Source organism: Elgaria multicarinata, chromosome 1, assembly GCF_023053635.1.
Source record: "Elgaria multicarinata webbii isolate HBS135686 ecotype San Diego chromosome 1, rElgMul1.1.pri, whole genome shotgun sequence".
NCBI lineage: Eukaryota > Metazoa > Chordata > Lepidosauria > Squamata > Anguidae > Elgaria > Elgaria multicarinata.
In genome coordinates this window covers 179,628,604-179,651,807 of record NC_086171.1, presented here as the reverse complement: position 1 = coordinate 179,651,807, position 23,204 = coordinate 179,628,604, and the positions used below count along the sequence as shown (strand labels likewise).

Sequence of the window (23,204 nt, the reverse complement as noted above, 5' to 3'; positions counted from 1 at the left end):
CAAAAACCTTTGTAACTGAAGGTAGTGAAAACACAAAGACTTCCTTGTTCCCATTTTACGTATTAGATTAGGCAAAGTTATTAATTTTCTACCCTTTATCACATCAACAAATGTCGTAATTTTATACCTTAACCAGTCTGATGCATCACCAACTAGTTCGAATCTATTATAATATAAAAAGATTGCATCAAAGAGATTTTACAAGACAACATCCTTCTAATATTTATCCCAAACTTGCAAGACAGCTAATACAGTAGAACAGAGTTTCAGGAAGTCATGGATTTCCTTAATATTCTTTTGGTATGCTCTGCAACAACTAACAGATAGTTCAGATTTTGTAACTGTTATCAAAACGTTATCTGCAAAACATACAAACTCATTGTATATGGAAATGAACCAACTTTAATACCCTGAATCTCCTCAATTAATATAATTGCAGTTGCCAGGGGTTCTACACTTATTGCAAACGAGACTGCAAATAATGGGAGTCACTGCCTTGTACCGTGATATCAATGTTAAAATTGTGGATTTTGTCCGTTAATAGTTACCTTGCGTTTGTGGTGACGGCAGGGGTGTGGCCCTGTGGGGTTGCATGGGGTTAAAATTGGCCCCTGGAGCCCCCAAATTTATCATCCCCTGACATACAATAATAGGAATGGGGAGAGCAGGAAGAAACTCTGCAAGCCTGAGGCCCACTTTTGATCTCACCATGCAAGGAAATGAAAGGAGGAAGTAATGTCTCAACAGCCACGAGTGTAATTCTATACCAGTTAATCTGAGCAGGCATACCTGGAGCGGGCTGCAAGGATAGCTTTATGAGCTGGTCTTGGGTGTCCATCTAAGAGTAGAATGATATCACAGAATTCTAGACCAGCACCTTCCAGATAGGCTTTCATATCCTGAACCAATGAGGTTCCTGAAGAAGAACATATAGGGAACAAGAGTAATATGCAGTGTTCCCGATGTTAAGAGAATAGTTTTTAACTTTACTGGAATTGCTGGAAATGCCTACCGAAAAATTACTAATTCACCTTCCTCAAAGCAATATAATGTAACTTGCTATGAAACGCCAAGGGGAAAACAGCTGATAATGAAAAATGTGAAATAAACAACAATTTGGAGATGTAAAACTAGTGATTGACCTTCATGATCATAGTTAGAAGCTTATTTGAAGTTTGAATGACAGACTATCAAACAAGCTTAGAAGTGTTACTTAAGGTTTGGCTTATCAATTAATGGTTTATAATTCATGGGCAAGAAATTGTGTGTTCAGGAATGCATAAACATGATAACCTGGATATGTATGTTTATTATAAGATAGCAGTAAATGCTGGTGAACAGTTAGAATATAATAAATTCTGAATTAAGACTTGAAAACAAAAACATGAATTTAGAAGTTATCTAAATGAAATATGTGTGTACCTTAATTACGCTTAATCTCTTAGGCATGTTTTTGAAAGCATGGGAGAGTTTAAGATTGCGAGCCTAATTTATGGCCAACTAGGATATGATCTCAATATGAGGTAATGTTCACATAAACATATAAATATGCTGTGATGTTAAGGAATATCAGCTTTTTTACCATCAGAAACTCCTTGCCTTCAAGCTGCTCAATATGGACAGAGCTGGGTGAAAATATATTTTATAATAAAAATGAAAACTAGATTAAAAGATTTTCCCCCTTACTAGTTCTTGTTAGTACAAAACCAGAACTGAATCCAACTAAAATTATTTTAGATATAATCTTTGCTGAAGTGTATTAATTAGGTAGAGATGGTTAACTAGCAGCCTAAGGCTTCCTAAATACTGGAGCTATCAATTGATAATGCTAAGCAAAGCAAAAATCATAACAAATTTGGATAACTATATAGTTTACATGAACCTAAATTACAGGTTGTTAATATCGGGAAAGAAGGTTTTCAAAAGGTAAAATATTAGGTTACACATTCCATAAGGTACCCTTTGGTAACCCTTGGAGTTATGCAAGGATGATTTAACCCTCACATAGCACCCAATGCCTGGGTTTGGATGACACAGCAGAAACCTATTGGGGGTTGCATATACAAAATGGCGCCCAGCATACACTGCAGCTTATGGTGGATTAAATAACTCACGGTGAGCTCGGCATGTTGTGCAAACTGGGCCACTCTCTCCTCCTATAGTTTGGCCAAAGATTATCTCCTGCAAACCCCTGGGGGTTTAAGTTTAAAGAGGACACCCTACCAGCATTAAATAATGAGAAGCCATGGGACTGAGTATGCATGTGGTACTCTTGGCATACAGTGATGGTATTTCAGCCCACAATTTGTGTAATAGCTATACCACCTTTCTCCAACTTGGTGTCCTCTATGTGTCATAGACTAGGTAACTTGGTTTATAGGAGTTATAGTCCAACACAACTGGAGGGCACCAGGTTGATGAAAGCTGAGCTAAACTATCATTCAATCTATCTACTACAGCCAGCTACAGGGGACTAAGCTGAATCTATGTCCTTCCATGGTCCTCTAGCAGAATGTAACCCCACTCTCGTCAGACCATCAGTAAGAGCTAGCCAACTATCAGATTTCCTTTCTCCTCACACTTTGCAAAAAACTGTGACATTAGGCTTATGGTTTTAGATACATTTTATTACAAAATGTAACATTTCCCTGGTTTTTACTCTATATTCTTCTCTAGACTCTTGTAACAGTTAAAGCAGCCATGCAGGCAAACTAAATGAGACCAACAACTGGAGGTATTCACATTCAGAATTTGGATCCTTATCTATCTATACTCATGCAAATGTTCCAAGCAATTATGAGAGCGTTTTACCCTTAAAGGCAGCCTAGAATAATTTTAATAAATACATATATAATTATTTGATTTAGGATGAAAGATACATTACCAATATCAAGAGGCTGGTCGGAATGTGTTCGAAGTGGAGGTTGCTGCTTTCTTCGTACTATTTCCACTATCAAAGATGAAGAAAGGTGCTCAAATTCTTTCATCATTATTACCTGATTAAAGTGTGATTCTTTTACCACAAAATTCAGGCAGTGTTCCTAAAAGAAACACAAATTCTTGTCACATGAAGAACCATGACCGCTTTATTAAAAAAACTAATTCTTCCATATGTTTCTTTTTTTTAAATTCCCCTTGAAGAATTTATGAACCTGCTGGCACGTATACAGCTGAAGCAAGTTATACACTTGTGAAGGTAGGATAGCTCTGTTTGCTCTGAATGATCATGACTATGACTGCAAGAGATAACCCTGGTAGTTTCATTCAGCAAAAGGGATCATGTTAACAATTGAGTACCTAGGAGAAAAATGAATTAGCTTGGTTTTACCTGGATTACCGTTTTTAATGAACTTTTATTCGAGGTCTTGCACAAAACCTACCTTTAGCTGATCTAGTTGAAGTTTGTTTGCATTTTCACACACAACAAGCACATTCTGCAGATCTACCGATGCCTCAATGTACTGGACACAGAGCTGTTCCAATCGTGACAGTTTGAAATTAAGGGCCAATTTGTACACATCCATGATTAGAAGAACGTCTTGCACATGTCCTGTACAATAGAAAAAATAATTAATTCCACATACTACAAAGAGAATGACAGATGTTACTGAAGCCAGGGATGGAAGTTATCTCATCCTGATAAGAAGATTGCACTAATGGAACTCTACTATCCCAGTATGAAAGTGCCATTGAAGCACAAGTCCCTTAACATAAAGTAATATAATACAGTGCAATGATACATTGTACTAAAAACTACTTTGATGGAAAGAGGAAAAATCATAATGGGATCCCTTACAAAAGGAGATATTTATTAGCATTCATGAGTATCTTAACACTGTTGTGTGTGAGAGACAGGTCCTAAGCTTCCTGTTGAATTCCCTAGAATTGACCACAATGGTTAGGTTACAGAAGCGATGGGCATCCAGAACAGAAGGGGGGGGAGATTACCCCCCTCCCAGGCCTTCAGAGGCCAAATGATGTCAGGGGCAAGCTCACATCCCCTGCTATCACTTGGTCAGCTTCTAGCACAGGTCAGACCTGAGTATAGTTACTTTTGACCATTTTGTGTTGACAGAAAAAATAAATGAACAATACGCTGATGGATCATAAGTAGTTATTATCTGAAAGAAGTCCAGAGATAGAAAGAGGGCCAAGATAGAAAAAGCATAGTGCTCTTCCTAGGGAGCAGTTCTTCTATCGTACCTCTGCGTGGGTATTTGATTTTGTCCGTGTAAAGGAACTGCATGAGCACCTCAAAGGGCTGTGCCTCTGCTTCTCGGATGGTCACCTCCAGCAGAGGCTGCAAGCGGCACACCTTGACATTGTTGCCTGCCGGCTCCTTCTGGGGTGTCCCTTGTCCTTCCTCATCAATTTCTTGCTTAGATTTCTAATAGGATGAAAAGAAAAGTCAATTCTACCCAGTCCAGGTAATTTATCTATCCATGTACCCAGTCATGTACGATACAACAGGCAGGTTTCCCCACTAAATGAAGTGAGGCGGGTAGCTACTAAGGAGACGGTCTTTTCACTGGTGGCACCCTGGTTGTGGAATGCCCTCTGCAAAGAGGCTCACCTGGCACCTATCTTGTAGTTTTTTTCAATGGCAGGTGAAGACCTTTTTATTTTCCTAGGCTTTTAAAGTTTTTTTTACTTGTTTTTAAATATGTTTTTTAATTTTTACTCTGGGATTTACTTTGATGCTGTTTTAAATTTATATTTAAATTTATATTTAAATAAGGTTTTATATTTATCATTTTTTAGGTCTTAACTCAGACAGCATTGGCTTTCGGGCAGTATAGAAATGTAGTAAATGAAATAAACAAACAACTGCCAATCATCCCAGAAAACAATCTGGAAGTCAAAGAAATATTTCTCAACAAATCATACCTGTTTCAACCTCTCTCTTGCCTGTGTAATTTTCTTTCTGAGCCACTTACAGCGAGCTGTGACAATGGCTGTATGCCCTCGAACCCTCTCTTCTTTCTGTTATCAGTGGGGAGACAAAGCACAGAAAGGAAATTATATAAAATATTATGTAAATAAAAATATAAGCAAATAAAAGGCCAGCTTGCAATTTCTATTCCTTTTCATTTCTATCAAAGTTGCTGAGTTTTTAACAATAGTACATATTGATACATATCTGAGATGTGGTATGGCCACAACTGTAGCTTTTTGTCCAGGAAAAAGACAACTTCCGTTCAGCATTTTCATTAGAATTTACCCACCTCTCCAAGAACAAACTCCAGATCACTAAATTGCCTGTTTTCCCACAGTCTTCCATAGTCATCATGTAAAGTACATTTTGGATAACAAGAAAACTGAAAATGAGAATTAAAGTTCTGTTAAGGGTCTGAAATGGAAAAACATTCCTTAAAGAAAACTGTTGAAACTGTTGCTTTAGCTTTCCCACCCTAATTAGGCATGAGGTGAAGACTAAACATACACTCTTTAAAAATGAATTGTTCTTTGCTGTTAAATTTATTTAAAGTAACTAATTCTTATATTCTCAAACTAATTGAATACTTTTAATATGTTACCTGAAATCTATACATTTCTCCACTCCTAATGTTATTATCCACTGTTCCACCAAATATGTACATTGCATCACAAATGACAGCTGCAGCATGAAAGAGTCTTCCAGTTGGCAACTATAAAGTAAGAAGAAAAACTCTGAAAAGGTATTTTATCCATCAAATATATTACATAATCTTTTGATATTCCACCCGATTCTTGCTGTCCCATCAACAACTTAGAATGGCTGCATCTCTCCCTTCACCTCTCCAAAAAGTACTTTCTTGAGAACTGCCTTTCTTTGGCGCCACCTGGTAAATATGATAGGAGTATATATCCCTCATTACGCATAATCCTATGCATTTTTAGACAGAAATAAGTTCCACAATTCTGAGCATTCTTCAGCCAGCCATGCTAGTTGGAGAATGTTAGATTTTTTAGGGCTTATTTCTGTCTAGAGAGGCAAGATTGCATCTTCAGTGAATATTTAAAGACCGAAATCCTATTCCCTCTTTTCATCACCGGCTCCTATTTATTTAATTTCACTTGTTTTTCAAAATTCTCTCTCTTTTTTTAACATATGGAAGAACATGTTTTGAAATGAATTAATAAGGAACATAGCAGAGTGAGACAGATATCTGGGAGATGAGCTATGTGCGGAACATTGTCCTAGAAAAATCTACATACTTTGAACCTTGAAAGTCTATAGTCTCTGGTGCTGCGCAAATAGAAAATAATTTCATATCAGAAATAGTATACAAAAATCTAGGATAGAAGATAATGGCAAGGGGGAGACCAACCTGGACCAATACATCCTCCATAGAGGGAGCATCTGCAAGGAGCTTGTGTCACCCCTCCCTGCCAGATGGAACACACAGCTGCAACTGACAGTTTCCTGGAACTGCAGGCCCCATCTATTGGCCAGAGAACCAAGGGATGCTGGGAGGCTGCCTCCCCTGCCTCCCAAAATAAACATCGTGACAAGGGAGAGACCAAACTAGCCCCATACATCAGCCAGCGAAGAAACAGCTACAGGGAGTTTGTATCACCCTTCCCTGACAGAAAGAACACCTATAAGAATCTTGAAACTAAGAACGGGTGCCTGAATTTTGCTTTTTTCCCCCTTCCTACCTCCCAATCCCCTTTGTGTCATATCTTTTGGATTGAAAGCCTGCAGGCAGAAAATGTTTCCTTATTGATCTTTGAAAGCTGCTTTGGGAACCTTTTTTGGCTGAAAAGTGGGGCAAAAATGCTGGAAATACATAAATAAAATAATGATTCATATCTTAAAAGTTAAGAATATGGCAGAGAGAAAACAAGTAGCCAAGTTTTCTTATTGTTTAAAAATTGTTTGGATATATGTGTATCTCTCTTTGTGTGTGTGCTGTCTGTTTACACAAATGAATGAAGTTGAGTACAAGATGGTACATTCGAAGCTGCAACTGGTCATGCAAGGAGGAGGAAAGGCCTACCAACTAAGATACTCTACTCGTAACTATTTGTTACTGCATGCCTTTCTCCTTCTCTCAACCTCCCTCCCCCACTCCAAAACCCAGCAAAACCCAGAAGATGGCAGTGGTACCACTGGTGGAATCTACTTTACAATCAACTGGTGACCCTTTTGTTTATGCTGATCAACCAGAGAAAGATCCACGGCTCTGCTATGGATTGTATGAAGCAACAGGTAATTTCCCCCAAAGTTTTCACCTTCTGTTATCATGTATGAAACAGATCCTTTATTTTTGTTTTGTTTCTTAGATAACTGATATTTGAAAGAAAAAAGTAGAATTAATCAAAGTTAAGACATTTTACCTCGCTATCTGGACTTGGCTGGATAACTTCCCAGGTTTGAGAGTCCACGTCATAGCAGTGAAGTTCGTTAGGCAATGTGTTGTCTGCTGCACCACCAAATACATAGAGATGGCGATCAAAGGCAACCATTGTGTGACCATATCTCCTTTGTGGTGGAGGAGGAGAGCCTCTTAATAAGTGCTCAGTGGGAATTCGTGTCCAACTGATACAGAAAACACAGAACAGTTACAAAATTAGTTTTCAGTGGCTCAGTCTCTAATGAAATGTATGCATCACAACTTACTTAATTTTGTAAATCTTCCTCCTAATGTTCAGTCACTGCAAGTTGCAATTTAATTTTTTATTATGATTTATCATATCTGTAGCTCTTTTCTTTCTGTGTGTATTATGTGTTTAGAAATTGTTGTCTTACGTAAGATATACTGTTCACTTTGGCTGCAATCCTAAATACATTTACTAGGTAGTAATTCCCACTGAATACATTTGACTCACATTTAAGTAAACATGCATAGAATTGTGCCATTATTTTTTTTGAACCCCTCTTATATTGGATGTAATGGTATAATGGCTTTATACATTTAAAAGCAATAAAGATAAGCATACAATGTATAGGAAACAAGGACAAGTTTGTGTCTGAGCCAAGTAACTGTAGTAGGTGCATATATTATAAATGGGATACACTGCAGCTACATTAGCAAAAGAGCACATCTCAGTCCATCACATAATGGTATCTTTGCCCTGCCTGGGCAGTGAGAGCTACACTACTTGGGTTTTCTGGCCCCAGCCTGGTGACATTTTCACCAATAGCGGATGATGCCATCATATAGAATGGACTCAAAGAACCCAAAGCAAATGTTTGCTTAGAAGCTGTTGGGTTTGGATTTGTAACATCAGAACATGTATGCTAGACCCAGTATCAGAGAGAACTCAAGCAAATTCCCCACTGAAGTAGATCCAAGGAACTCTACTTTTCTGATCCATTTGATAAAAGGTGTAGAAAGCAAATTTACATTACTGCATTAAACCTAATTGCAACAGACTCCATCTCCTGCCCCTGCTTTTTATTTCTTTTAGTGATTTCATAATTTATTTCACTGAACTAGAATTATTTTTGTGGGCACCTTATGGAAATCACACTAAGTACCTCAACTATTTATATCCCACGGAATCATTTTTAATTTAGCAACCATTTGTGTTTGCTTGGTTATTTTTCATACACACATTTTTTCCTTGAATTCAAACTGAAAAAGATTATTGGTGATCTTTGCTCCACTCTGGCCAGAAAAGACAAACATCTTCTCTTTACAAACAGCTACAGGAAAATTGCAGCATGAAGGAGGAATCTCTCCGGTCTGTTTAATCTGAAAAGCAGCAACATAGAAGTAAATTACTAATATTTCATTATGAAATTCAAGAATCTGGGTACTTACGCAGATCTATGTGTGGTGGAATTACTCTCAACTTAAAGTATACCAAAAACTCAAATCTTATTAGCAGCACAGTCCCATATATGTCTACTCAGAAATAAGTTCCATTGAATTCCATGAGACTTACTCCCACATAAGTGGGTATAGGATTGCTTTAGTTACTGAGAAAACAATCTTATGGCCCCTAGACAGCATCTGAGGAGCCATAGGATATTTTGGATTTCCAGCTCTGAGGTTGGAGACAGTGCTCTGACCTTGGAGCTGGAAATCAGAGCTCTGATTCAGCCCACCACACACACTTGCAGCTGGAGCAGAAAGAACCACGCTGGCTGCCTTTCTGAGGTCATGAATTCAACCTCAGAGAAGGGGAGAAGGGGGATTTTTGTAGATAGCGGAGGAGGGACTGGAGAGGCCAGGATATGAGCGATCCTTGGGCCTTTCCAGTCTCCTTCCTTCCCACTCTGAAACATTCACTAGATGGGCAAAAAAGACTGTCTAGCGAAAATGCAGGGTGGGAGGACAGGGAGGCACCCCCACTTCTCCTCCCACCCTGCATAGGATGATTGTAAGCTTCTGAGTTTGGGGGCTTATGAGCATCAAGTGTGCAACCCATAGGATTGCCCATTAAGGTATGATCCAACAAGAACAATATAGCTGGGATCCAAAAGAACGGCACACAACTAGTTCTGTAGACCCAATGGAGCTCTGACATTATGTTTCTCAAATATCAGTGTAACATGACCAATGGGCTTTGAAAGTTTGGGAACTTCAAATGCAGTTTGTGGTTTGCCAAGACAGTCTATTATTAAATGGAAACCGTTTTTTCAAATTCCATTTGGTGTGCACAAGCCCTTGGCCATGCCTAAATAACTCTTTTGAACCTAGACTATGACCTGGTTTGTAAACAAACTGTAGTTTGTTTTCTCAATCCCTGCGTTGGTTCCCCCCTCTTCACCAGCAACGTCCCTGTATCCCCAATGCCTTTACAGTGCTGTAGTACTGACTTAGAGAGCAGCTAGGTTTTTTTACTACTCTTGCCTGCCAGATTCTGTAGTCTGGCGGAACAATCCATGAACATAATGGCCCGGTTCGCACAATCACTGAGATGTTTGCTGAGCACCATTTGCCTGTGACCTGTTTTTGGGATATTTCACCCTCAAACAAGCCACACCATCTTGGTTCAGATGACAAGGCAAGCCGCACCCGGGTGGGTAATTAGGCATTCACTTGTTAAGTTGTGATGATCGCGCAAACCAGGTCAACGACAATCCATGATTTAAACAACCCAGAGTTCATAACCCAACAACCAACCATGGATTCTGTTTCTGGATTGGTCGTGGTTAATAAACCATGGTTTGTTAGCATGGATGGGTTTGCATTTTATGACAACCCAGAATTTAGCAACCCATGGATTAAATAAACCATGGGTTAGTGTTATGTGCAGAACCATATATGGACAAACACCATTGAAATAAAAGTCATTTTGCAAGAGCAGCCTTCCAAGCAACAAGATTTTGTGTGTTCCAAGTGGATTACTCCTAGTGCTACCAATCAAAAGGCATCGTGCACGTATTCTGTCTTTTCTTCCATAATGACATTTGGACCTCCAGTAAAATGTCATGAATAAGGCAGGATGATTGCAAGATAAACATGCAATGGATTTTGCTGAACTTGGTAGTAATAGATCCTGTTGCTATGAATCAACTTCATGAATGTTTAAAAAAATCTCCAGAACTTCTCGTCTTATCAAATAAAATTGGTTAAGCTTCACTTTCACTACGGAATTATATTCTGACACAACCAAGTTTTCTAGATCAGATAGTAATACAAACTATATCAAAAGCAGTAAAATGAAAGATTGCATTTTTTAAAAAAATTGTCTTACCTCTTCCCAACAAGTTAAATCCCTGTCTTGTAAACTAATAGTCCACATGTCATTTAATCTGTATTGGTGGAAAAGTCATATTTTAAAATACATGACAACCAGCCTGAATTAATATTCCAGTCCCTTCATTGGAATAAGTAGGAAGAGGTCTTCCCACTTGCACAAAACAATTACACGGACATAACAAACCCTCACACAAACTCCTTTTTCCCCACCCACAAGAAGCAGCTTCAGGAGGGGGGCAATACGAAGCAGAGAAGCATTACAGGAATGCTTAAATTGTTCCCTTCCTGCTGCTTTCCCGCTCCAAGGGGTCCAAACGTATGAAGCCTAGATCCTACTCCAAGGAAGCAGTTCAGAAAACTTTTGTAAACCGCCCAGAGAGCTTCGGCTATGGGGCAGTATATAAATTTAATAAATAAATATAAATAAAACACACACATCTCTGTTTTCCATACTGGAAAGTCAGGCTGCAGGTGAAGCAGAAAGAACTTGCTTGAGATGGGTTCCAGTCTGCCCCTAAGGAACTTCAAGTTCCCCTGAAAGTTTCTTCAGATAGAAGAAAAGTATCAGTCTGACTAGAATTAGAGAATCTATGTCCTATTAAAACCTACTTCAACTTCTTTTGGACCTTGACAGGGGAGGATTATTCAGTGGGGTAATCAATATCCAAAAGGTAGAAAGCTAGCAAAGAGATTCGTCAACTTAATAGTCTTCTGGAATTTAAGAAAGTCATACTGATCTCTTTCAGCAGGTCTGGAGGAAAGGAAAGGAACCTCTCGTGCAAGCACTGAGTCATTACTGACTCTTGGAGAGACGCCAGCGTTCACTGACGTTTTCTTGGTAGGCCTCATAGCGGGGTGGTTTGCCGTTGCCTTCCCAGGCCATTATTACCTTTCCCCCAGCTAACTGGGTACTCATTTTACTGACCTTGAGAGGATGGAAGGCTGAATCAACCCAAGCCGGCTGCCTGAAACCAGCTTCCGCTGGGATCGAACTCAGGCCGTGTGGAGAGTTTCAGCGGCAGGTCTACCCAGTTGAATTTTAAGATGCCTTTTAATAATTCCCTGCCTTTTAAAAATGTATTAGTTTTATATGTTTTAATCAATTATATGTATTTTACAGTGTTTTGTATTTGTGTTGTACCCCGCCTCAATCCAGAGGGAGAGGCGGGTGAGAAATAAAAATTATTATTATTATTATTATTATTATCATCATCATCAACAACAACAACCTAGGAAGGCATTTGGCACAAAAGATATTACTCCTAGTTAGTTCTCTATCACACAAGAAGCAACAAAAGATGGGAAAATATCCTTGTTTTCCAGTGGAGAAGTGAATGTATTTCAGAAATCATAACATTTTGTGCTTTATTTATTATTATTATTATTATTTATTTATATAGCACCATCAATGTACATGGTGCTGTACAGATAACACAGTAAATAGCAAGACCCTGCCGCATAGGCTTACAATGCAAACATGTGACAGTTTGGATGTTTTCATGTTCTGACACTAAACTAAAATTACTAATGAGGAATGGAATGGTCAGGAATACAAATGAGGAATGATCGGGAAATGTCTTTCCTATCAAACCAAGTGCTGCCACTTGTATAGGACTCAGTGTAGGTATTCTAGGAGACAAAACGGTTTATAACTTTATTAATAAAAACTAGCCTTGGGGAAAGGTGCAGGGCTCGTCTCACGTTTAGCAATAGTGAAACTTACATTACTATGAGCAAAACAATTAGGAAAAAGTCCAGAAGAAAGAATTATACCTACCGTGCATTCCCATCATATCCTGCAAAGATCCACAGTTTATCACTATAGACTGTTGCACCGTGAGCTGACCGGGCAACAGGCAATCTGAAACAAAAACAGACCTACCAATTATCTTGCATGATGTGATTATCCATGTCCAGTAGAGAGCAAATATTTGCCTTGTTGCCTAGAGAAATGGTTACCAGTATCTAAATACTAAATGTTTTGTGGGTAGTAAGCTTTGATCTCAGTAATTTTAATATAACAGAGCCTTTTAGTTTCATTTTGATAAAACGGCAAAAGAGTTCTTCTTCAGTAAATCAGTGGGAAAGCTTAACTTCAAGTTTCTGGTGCTCACAAGATTAACATGAGAATGAAAAACTCCAGGCTCTCTCAGACTGTGCAAGGCAGGAATTTAAAGAGTGCATTAAATACAAGACACATTAGCTGATGGAACCATTCTTCACTGCTCCAGTTGGATGCCAGGAAGAAAGCAACAGTCAAATAAATGTTTTTTGGTTCTGAATCAGCAAAGTCAAAGTCTCCAAAAGTAAGGTATTAGCAGCTACTTGCTAAACATATAGATCAAGTATTCTTCATAAGCTGATCCAGTTATACATTTATTTTGAAAAATGATATTTCATCACTGAAGATTTAGGTAATTATTTAAGAATTAGCTTAAAGAAGCAGTTTATTACCAAAGATAATACATTTGCAAAATAAATCTATGACACTTAAACCTGAGATCCTTAAGATTACAACATGCACTTGGAATATTTGCTTATTTAATTCAAAGAACAAAAGTAAAACCCAGTTAATATAATTCTGAACAAACTAAGTAGAGCAGGTGAAAATATATTTTATTTTTGTAATTAAAGTTGAATTCTGATTCTCTCTTATGTTAATATAACATGAGACTTAAGTTGAAAAGTAAAAAAAAAACTAATATATATTTACATAATGTATGAATTTTATAGTGTTATTGTTCATATGTTCTGTAATTCTCTTAATTATACATGTGCTTTACTTAGTGGCTGCTTTTCCATGTAACACAGAGGGAGCAATCCTATGGCCCTTTGACAGCGTCTCAGGGAGGGCCATGGGATAGTTCTGAGGTTGGAGACAGCAAATCCATGCTCCCCACCCCCTCTCTGTTGGTGTGGGGAGAAATGCACCAGCTGCCTCTCCAAGATCGGAAAAGCAACCTCAGAGAGGAGGTAAAGGGGACGTTTCTGTGGGCAGGGAGGCCACTGGGGAAGTGTGCCTACGAAATATCGCCATGCCACTTGAGCCTCCGTCCCTCCCCCTCTGCAGCACCCTAGGTAGAGAAGCGAAAAAGTCCATCTAGTGAAAATGCAGAGTGGGAAGAACAGAGGTAAAGGTCACCTCTACTGCTCCTCCCAATCTGCATTGGACGCCCTTAAACTTCCGAGTTCGGAGGCTTACAAGCATCATGATAGGACTGTGCCCTAAATCACGTTTTAGTGTTACAAGGACGAGCCTGTGCAAGTCCTGGGCTTGCATGCTTGCTCCTCCACCTCCAGCATAGCTGCGTGAAAGAGTTTAGAAGCTTTCACTTCTATTTTTGACAAACTGCAGTTTAGCACTGCATCTGAACTCAGACACTGTGGTTAGTCTTAATTATGATTTATTAAAACAAGCGAACTTCAAACACTGGTTTATGAACCTGGTTTGTTTTAGTACATCCCAATTAAGATTAGCCACAGTTTAGGTTTTAGTTGTGATGCTAAACTGTGAATACTTCTAGTACTAGAAGATGATGATGATGATGATGATGATGATGATGATGATAATAATAATAATAATAATAATAATAATAATAATAATAATAATAATAATAGCTTCTGATCTCCTTATGGACATGCTGGAGGAGGAGAAAAGAGAAGTGCATGCGCTTGATGCTTGTTCTCATAATACTAGAACATAGTTTAGTATTATGTGCAAACACAGACTGTGCCTTCCTGTCAGCCACTTTTTTGTTTTTTAAGCATAAACATTGACATAAGTTTTGTGCTTTAAAAGTACACAAATTCTTGCTGTCTAACAATGCAGTTATTTTAAAACGCCAAGAACAGGAAACAGCAAAAGTGTTTTTTTCTAGAAACCACCTTGTACTCTTTGTAATTATATTCACAAATAGTACCAGGATAACTATTGGTGTGTGAAACCATCTCTTTTTAAAAGGTTGGTACTAATACACAGGCTCTTACCTTCCTTCAATCTTCCACTCTGTCCACTGGCCTGTTGCAAGCTTATATTCAAAAAGATCATTTTTATTCTTCAAGTTGGAGTTGGAATAAATATCTCCAGTATAGCCACCTAAATAACAATGTTATTACAGTAAAATGCTTATTTGGCACAATTTCAAAATGAAAAGACAATTTTCTTATACATAACAATAAATATGGAAACTGAGCATAAGGTGAGGGACTGACAAGTGACTAGAGGAGGTTGAATACGGCCTACACTAGCTGCCGAAGATTGCTGTTTCACTGCTGTGAGATGCAACAACAAGTAAAGGAAGTTTTGATCAAGCTTCAGGCTGTGTCACACAACTGAGATTTCTAGCTGAATTAAAAGAAAAACAAGCCACTTGCCATGTTGATCTAATTAAACATTTAGTTGGTGCTTCTTTTTCTTAAACCAATCAATATTTGTGCTACTGAAACACTGGTTTAGAGAGGTGGCTGTGTGAATGTCACATAGTCCTGCCAAACCAGCAATTCCCAACCTGGTGCCCTCCAGATTTTTGAACTATAACTCCCAGAATTCCTGAACATTGCCCATGCTGGCTGTAGCTCATAGGATTTGGAAGTCCAAAACATTTTGAGGGCACCATGTTGGTTAAGGCTAAGCTAAACCCTACTCTGCCCAGCTGTCTAGGGGAGAAGTGGATTCATTATTGTCACAAGGGCCAGTCAATCAGCACATTGCACAGCCTGTTTCCACTGAAAATAGGAAGAATGGGTTTCTCCTGACCTTGATTCTCTGAGGAAGCCTGTACATCTGACTAAAGAGCAATGGGTACAAATCCAAAACAAGCTTACTACCCAATCTATGTACATCTATATATAAGTGGAATATAATACAGATAGTTTTCTTTCATTGGGCCTTTTTTCTTTTTCAAACTACAAATCAATGTTTGTATCTCTTCATTGCTCAAACTGTCATAATTGCGTGTTATCTGTTTTAGCCATGATGGTATAAGCACTTTATGACTGCAATTCTCAATTGTTGTATTGGTTTTAGGTACTTTCATTGTGAATATCTTACACAAATCTGGCAAGACTACCAAGCTATATTTAATTGGACAAATTGCTCATTGAAAATGATGTTGTTGTTGTTGTTGTTTATTCATTCAGTCACTTCCGACTCTTCATGACTTCATGGACCAGCCCACGCCAGAGCTTTCTGTCGGCCGTCGCCACCCCAGCTCCCCCAAGATGTAGCCTTCTGATAACTTACCAAATACAAACATGCTGCTTCCATAGACTACAGCTGAATGGTGATACCTGGGTGCTGGTGGTGTCCCTGTGGTAAAAGCCCTGTGCAATACAATACATAGAAATAGACAAAAGAAACAGCTCTCATTAATATGGCACTATTTTATTTGTAAGGGGTCATCTCATCAAGCTGATTGGTGGAAGTTTCAGGACAGCTAAAAGGAAATACTTCTTCACACAGTGTATAATTAAACTATGAAATTCATTACCACAAGAAGTAGTGATGGCCACCAATTTGGATGCCTTTAAAAGGGGGTGGTACATTCCTGGAGGAGAAGGCTATCCATGGCTAATAATCCTGATGTCTGTGTGCTACCTCTACTATCAGAGACAGTAAGCTTATATGCATCAGTTGCTGTGGAACATGGGTGGGAGGGTGCTGTTACACTGTGTCCTGTTTGTAGGTCCTTGGTCAACAGCTGGTTGGTCACTGGGTGAACAGAGTGCTCGACTAGATGAATCCTTGGTCTGATCCAGCATGACTCTTCTTATGTTCTTGTGTAAAGACATTTAAATATTGATACTTTGGTGTATATTTTTTTAAATTGTAATTTCTGTTACACCAGGAGCAGACAGAAGGTAGTTCAGGATCTATTGGTAGATTTCTGGATAATCAGCCAGGGTTTCTGACTACCCCAGAAATATTTGGGGGGGGGGGGGCTAGATCCGGAAAACGTTGAATTGGGCAATTCTTTGATGCAAATTAGGCTAATTTACATAGGGTCATTCGCATTGGATTTTTTTTTAGTTTGCATTGGAAAATTACTAGGGAGTGATCTAATTTAGCATCTTTTCTAAATAAAGTAAAATAAACAAGGCTAAAAAAGTATCCCATGTTAATTTTTTATTCCAATACACAAGTATTTGAGCTGAAATATTTCAGGAAAATATTAAAGCACAGTTAATGAGATTTAAATGTTATATTATGTAAACATTTTAATTCAAATACTTGTAAACATTTAAAGACAATAGCATGTACTTCCCTTACATTGTTTAAGTGTAAGAAAAAAACAAAGGTACTGAAAATTGTTGATACACCAATTCAGCCTTCCTTAATCTGGTGTCCTCCAAATATGGTGGACTACAACTCCCAGCATTCACCAGTCAGCATGTCTGACTGGGGATGATGGGATCTGTAGTATGACACACTTGAAGGACACCAGGTTGGGTAAGGCTGCACTAATTTTAGCAACCCAAAAAACTGTGCAGGATATGCTGACAACCACTCATCTATTTCAACAGAATTCAACTCTCCTCCATGATGGTTGTTGGGGAACCTTCAGTTTTGCTGTCACTATTCACCCCTGTGTTAACCCGAAATTATTCAACTTAATTTTACTACAAACCCACAACAGACAGATGTGAAGTACAGAACAGTCATTAAAAAAATGCACTATGCCAACAATATCGCATTTTGACTGCCACTTAGAAGTCCTAATCCATTAGGCTTTAGGGATAGATTATTTAAATAATAAATGAAATATGCATTAGAAATGTAGCTATACCTGCACCATGAGCAGTCCTTCACATCAAATCTCAACAGGTCATTCAACATGGTTTTTCTTCAGAATAAGGGAAAAATATATAAAGTTATATTCATATACTATGAAATGTTTATTACTAAGAACCGTTACAGAACTAACAGTTTAACCAACCAAGGTCTACATAATATTTTGCTTCTGGTCTAACTATGGTAAGTAGTACACAGTACAAAAGAGATTTTTTGCAACCAAAATGAATGATAGCAGAAACATTTACTGGTACTGTATATATTATATCAACTTCACCAGCTATTACATAAAGTTGCAATAGATTATACATTTACCTTTCATTGAAACTACGCTAGTTGCACCTATCATAATTTGTATTTCTTTATTGCTTACTAATTTGCCACGCACATATAAGGTTCCCTTGTCTTTTTAGTAATTTACCTTGAAAATGACAAAGCACAAATTCAATAGAAACTGCACGTGTTTGCAAGGAATACTACCACTTACGTCTTTGAATTTTATCAAGGTCTGATGACTTACAAATGCTTTTTAGTATAATTTTCTTCCAGCACATCTGTCAATAACCACTCCCTTACCCTGTCCAGGTTTGGAACGTGTATATGGATTGACTTTCCCTTGTGTTTGGAACCGTGGAGATGGCAACGGGGAAACCACATTGATGCAGATCTCATCACAGTAGTAGTGATTAGCTTTTGACTGTTCTAGAATTTCTTGGCGCCTATAGCTACTGACCATCAGCTATATGGGTTTCTGAAATATGGAACCATTAAGCTTTTACCATATTTCCTGCAATGAAAATGTCTCACTGATTTGGGTGTCCCATGTCAGTTTACCAGAATGTGTGATTATCTGAGCGACTGGGAAACCTGACAACAACCTCCTCCAATATCTTACAGAGTTTCAGGGAATAGTTCTTCTGTTGCAAACCAGATTTGCTAGTTATTTTTGAAGTTTTAGCCATCTCTTATTAAAGTGGCAATACAAACACATGCTTATAGGAAACAGAAAGCTAGGACTTTGTAGTTGCAGTGATGTGCCCGTATTCATCCCCAACAAATTCAAAGTAAGTTCAAATATAGAATGTCATACTCTTTCAAACTCAAGTGTTATTGTGAGAGACAATTTTTTGGGTTTGTTTTTGAAGTATTCAGTTAAAAACTGCCATGCCAACAGTTCTTAAGAACAGAAAGGTATGAAGCAATGGAGGAGAAAATTACTGGCCTGTGGGGAGGGAACTGCTACTATGGTGTCCTATTATGCTTTTGAGACTGTGCAGGGGGAAAGTTTCTGCCTCTTTCACCAACCCCCCATCTTTACGGAGGCACTTTGGCATCGCGAGGTGCCATGCACCCACACTTGCCTTCCTTCCCGGCATCTGCACGGGAAGGAAGGCAAGTGTTATTTTTCTGGCCCCGCACCTCTGGAAAAGTAAAACAACAACAACAACAAAACAATGGGGGAGGGGAAGGAAAGGAATGGGGGTGTTCCTCCCCCCGTTTTTAATTCTATAATCTCTATCTGCGGAGCTCTGCCGATACATATAATAAAAAATAAAAACAGGATGGGGGAAAGGAATGAGGCAGCAGAGGAAGACGAGAGAGGGACTGGGAGAACCACTTCCCCCACTGGCTGCCCGTTCCTCCCCCCTCCTTTTTATTTTATTTTTTATAATCTCTATCTGCAGAGCTCCGCAGATACATGTAATTAAAAATAAAAACAGGGGTAGGGAAGGAACGAGGCAGTCAGAGGAGGATGTGAACGGGACTGGGCGAACCACCCACGTCTCCTCCCTCTAGCTGCCCGTTCCTCCCCACCCACCCTATTTATTTTTATTATATGCATCTGTGGACCTCTGCACATAGAGATCATAAAATTAAAAAAGGGGGGAGGAACAGCCCCGTTTCTCTCCTCCCCCCCCCTTTTTTTTTTTTTTTTTACTTTTCTAGAGGTGTGGGGCCACCCATGGCAATCAATCAGGGGGCGCCATGGGCTCCACTGCCAAAAAAGTCGGGGTAAGTGCCCAACTTTTTTGGAGTGGAGTTTCCAGGGTTTGCCCCCGGATGGCTTCGCAATGACAGCTGCATCATGTAGATGACATGCCGCTACTGCAAAGCGACCCCGGGGCAAACCCTTTGTGTACAAGTTGTTTTGGGTTTTTTTTACACACGATACCTTTAGCAGCCAGCCAGCAGCAAGTTTCCCAGGGCCCAGAGAAAGTCAACAGGGGAGAGGGGGGGCGCAAGATACTTTACAAAAACCTGGTCCTTTTTATGCAGTGCATGGAACTAGCACAAAGCACAGAAAAACATTGGCCCATTGGTGCCATGATGGTTCTTTCTGCTGGACAGGCCTGGGTATTTATGCAGTGTTTCTGTCAGTCACGGGCACACCTAGAGAAGAGGGGAGGGATGTGTCTGCGAGAGAGGGCGAATATTTTTACATGGATGAATAGGGCGTGTGTGTGTGGGGGGGATAATAGGTGGGGGGTGGGGGTGCACGCAAGCGAGAAACGTGTGTGTGTCGGGCGGGGAGCTCATTTCCGGCTCTGCCTCAGGCAGCAAAAGCTCTTGGGCCAGCCCTGAGAGCAGCACCGGAGGACTCACCCATTATCTCCGCCAAACACGTAAATAGCATCCCGATAGGCGACCACGGTGTGTTTGCTGCGGCTGTGAGGACGAGAAAGCGAAAACTGCCGTTATTATTTCTATCCCCCTCCTCCCCTCAAAACCCTTCCGCCGCCCGCAAGACCCATTCGTCCCCCCTTCCCCCCCCCCCCAAACCTCTGACATTTCCACCGAGTCTCCTCACCGGGCTCCGACGAACTCATCGCAGGGCGGGAGGCGGCGCCACCGGTGCACCGTCTCGAAGGGCCCGAAGTTCAAAGTCAGGTACTCGACGCTATCCGAGCAACTGTGGTCGAAATCCACACTGGGCGCCACTTTCGAGCGCTCGCCCGAATCGGCTTCCTCTGCCTCGGCCTCCATGGCCCGAGCTTGAGCTGAGGAGAGGGAAATACAGCCAGTAGAGACCAGAACCAAACGCCAACTACAATTCCCAGCATTCCCTCTCGTCTCCGAGGGACTAAGGCTACTAGGAGCGCTTCTTGTTCTGCAAACAACAACTCCCAGCATGCCACGCGTGTCCTGAGGGAGGTTCTCTGGTGTGAGAGCAAAAACGCAAGACGAAACGAACGACGCCCCGCATTTGGTTAGCACAGCTTCCCCAACCTGGTGCCCTCAGAAGGAGCGCACTAGTCAGAGAAGGCTAGCTTAGCTGGTGGTCGAAGAGTTAACGTTGTCCCTTCGCAAACCACCTATTATTTCAGAGACGCCGCGAAGAATAAGCAGTGTGAGCAATAGGCCAACAAAAGCAGAAGATAGTTAAATGGGAACTACACATGAGTGGCCCTCTTGGATCAGTCCTGTGGCCTTTCCAGCCCATCACACTGGACCAGACCTGGCTACTTCCCAGGGAGGCTACGGCTGGCTCCCTCTGTGTTAGCTGCGGAGGCAGGCAAAAACTTTTTTGTTTCAGCAGGCTTTTGGAACTATACTGGACCTGTACTGGATCCCCCCCCTTTTAACCTGTTACAGTTTTTAAATTTTGTAACATGTTTTTAATTTTACTGTAGGTTTAATTCTATTTTAACTTTTGTAATTTATATTTATATGTTTTAATTGTACATGTTTTAATCTTGTAAACTGCCTTGACTCCCAGTACTGGGAAAAAGTCAGAAGAAGAAGAAGAGGAAGAGGAAGAGGAAGAGGAAGAAGAAGAAGAGCAGCAGCAGCTTTATAGTGGCAGAAGGGTAAAAGCAGGGCCGGTGCTAGACTATTTTGCGCACTAGGCAAGGTGAGCTACTTTCATCCCCCCCAAAAATGCCAACTTTGATTTTTAAGAACATATGTTTTGTGGAAAAAATAAGAAGCACAAAACTTGAAACTGCTAAATTTATTTTAAATTTATTTTAATACCAGGAAGACAATAGGATGGGGCAAAATCTTGACAATACTCACAGTATATTCAAGACTAGACTTTTGAGCTAAGGCAGGCTCAAGGTTTGCAATAACTTATCCAAAGAATTCCCAGGCTGATGCCCTGAAAAACTTACAAACAAGGCATGAATGGGTTTTTAATTTTTGTGAAACACCCAGAGAGCTTCAGCTACAAGGCCATATAGAAATATAAATGAAATGAACATAGCAATTTCATGTTTACTGAATGCTGTGGACAAGGCTTATCTGTATTCTATTTTTAGGTAGTGCTGAGCCACCTCTCGTTTGTAGTCTTTGTTATCTAGGTAGTGGCAATCAAACCATCTTATGGCAATGAATCCCCCAATTATGCATTTATACTTTATTGAGAGCTCTTCCACAGCTTGGATTGTATTAGTAGTATTCCCACAAAGGCTCTGTTTGCCTATAGCATCCCAGGGGCCAAGGCTGCAGTCCTATATATTCACTTAGGTGTAAGCCCCATTGAACTCAAAATGACTAACTTTAGAATAAATATGCATAAGATTGACGGACTGATAAGGTGATACACAAATACACTAGATAATAAACCAAGTTAACTAAACGATAACCCTTGTTGCAATAAGATATCCATGAAAAGCCCTCAAAAGGCCAATTCAATCGTATGCAATTTTCTGAATGAAGCAGCAGTGGATGTATATGTGCACAGAATGGCCTTTGATGTAGAATAAAGCAGACTGTTTGTACACTTAAGAGTTTATTAAGTTTTAAATATACATAAAACACAAACAATATTTTAGATAGCTGTAGTTCAGATTCTAGAATTGCATTTGATCTGACCTAATTTGTTTCATTTGTATGAAGCTGTGAGAGTTCCTTAACAAGATAAATCCATATAAAAATAGGAAAGTTGCTTGCATTTTTCTTCATCAAGGTATGGCATAGGTGTAGATGTATCAGGCATTCAATTTAACTAGCAATAAAAATGTGAGGTACTCTAAATCAATTCTCTAGTATGCAAAGATCATTCTCATATTAATAATCTTATACTATAAAATAGGATAGCAAATGTATAAGGGACAAAAGCTATTTCTAGTACCCTAAATAATCATTTAATATGCCATCCTGAGCTATTAACTCCTGAGTGTGCACTTTAGGTTTATGTACTTCAAACACAAGATAAGTTATGATTTTTACAGTTCTTTTATGTAAAACACGTATCACATTTTATGGACATACCTTAGAAATCCTAAAGAACAGAGTGAGGAAACCAATGAAGAAACCATTTAAGTGGAAAAAGTTTAATACTTGCTCTTTAAAACTGGCTGTATCACAGGCTATGGTTTATTTGTTTTTTTTACTAACTTGCCTTTTCAAGTTTCCTAGTTTGAGCAAAAAAGAAGCCTTAAGTATCCATTTTAACTCTTCACCCAAATATTTTTGGCAAGACAATAGAAAAAGTGTAACATGTCATGGCGAAGTAGGGCAGTGTCCTTTTCAAAAAGATAGTTGATGTCAGCAGGCTGTATATAAAGTAAGACCCATTCATTTCAATGGGTCTATTCTAAGTAGGTCTAACACTGAATACAACCCAATACTTCAGGCACCCCACAATTTCCATATATTCCAAGTTCAAATAGTTTATAAACTATATCAAGTCTTATTCTCAACTACATCCAATCTAGTTACATGGACTGTAGTTAACAGGAACAACAGATAGGAATAATGGAAGCAACTGGACGAATAAACACACACCTTCACAAGAATATGTTAAATATAAATAACCTTGAGTAAAAATT

General features: G+C 39.3%; 1 protein-coding gene across 2 annotated transcripts in view; it reads right to left on the bottom strand.

Moving 5' to 3' along the window:
* The window catches only part of LZTR1 (leucine zipper like post translational regulator 1), a 33,758-nt gene extending 13,279 nt beyond the window's left edge, over window positions 1-20,479 (bottom strand). Inside the window, exons 1-17 of one of the 2 annotated variants that reach the window (XM_063144504.1) lie at window positions 20,240-20,479; window positions 20,035-20,097; window positions 17,426-17,482; window positions 15,883-15,962; window positions 14,628-14,736; window positions 12,418-12,501; window positions 10,636-10,693; window positions 8,545-8,684; window positions 7,324-7,525; window positions 5,538-5,648; window positions 5,226-5,318; window positions 4,888-4,983; window positions 4,204-4,387; window positions 3,381-3,550; window positions 2,885-3,041; window positions 790-916; window positions 128-163 (exon numbers count right to left, since the gene is read on the bottom strand). In XM_063144504.1, coding sequence (XP_063000574.1) covers window positions 128-163; window positions 790-916; window positions 2,885-3,041; window positions 3,381-3,550; window positions 4,204-4,387; window positions 4,888-4,983; window positions 5,226-5,318; window positions 5,538-5,648; window positions 7,324-7,525; window positions 8,545-8,684; window positions 10,636-10,693; window positions 12,418-12,501; window positions 14,628-14,736; window positions 15,883-15,962; window positions 17,426-17,482; window positions 20,035-20,097; window positions 20,240-20,415 — 1,943 coding nt within the window. In that variant the 5' untranslated portion in view covers window positions 20,416-20,479. The remainder of the gene's footprint in view (window positions 1-127; window positions 164-789; window positions 917-2,884; window positions 3,042-3,380; window positions 3,551-4,203; window positions 4,388-4,887; window positions 4,984-5,225; window positions 5,319-5,537; window positions 5,649-7,323; window positions 7,526-8,544; window positions 8,685-10,635; window positions 10,694-12,417; window positions 12,502-14,627; window positions 14,737-15,882; window positions 15,963-17,425; window positions 17,483-20,034; window positions 20,098-20,239) is intronic. The other variant, XM_063144512.1, reaches the window with a different exon arrangement.
* Between the last annotated feature and the right edge of the window lie 2,725 nt (window positions 20,480-23,204).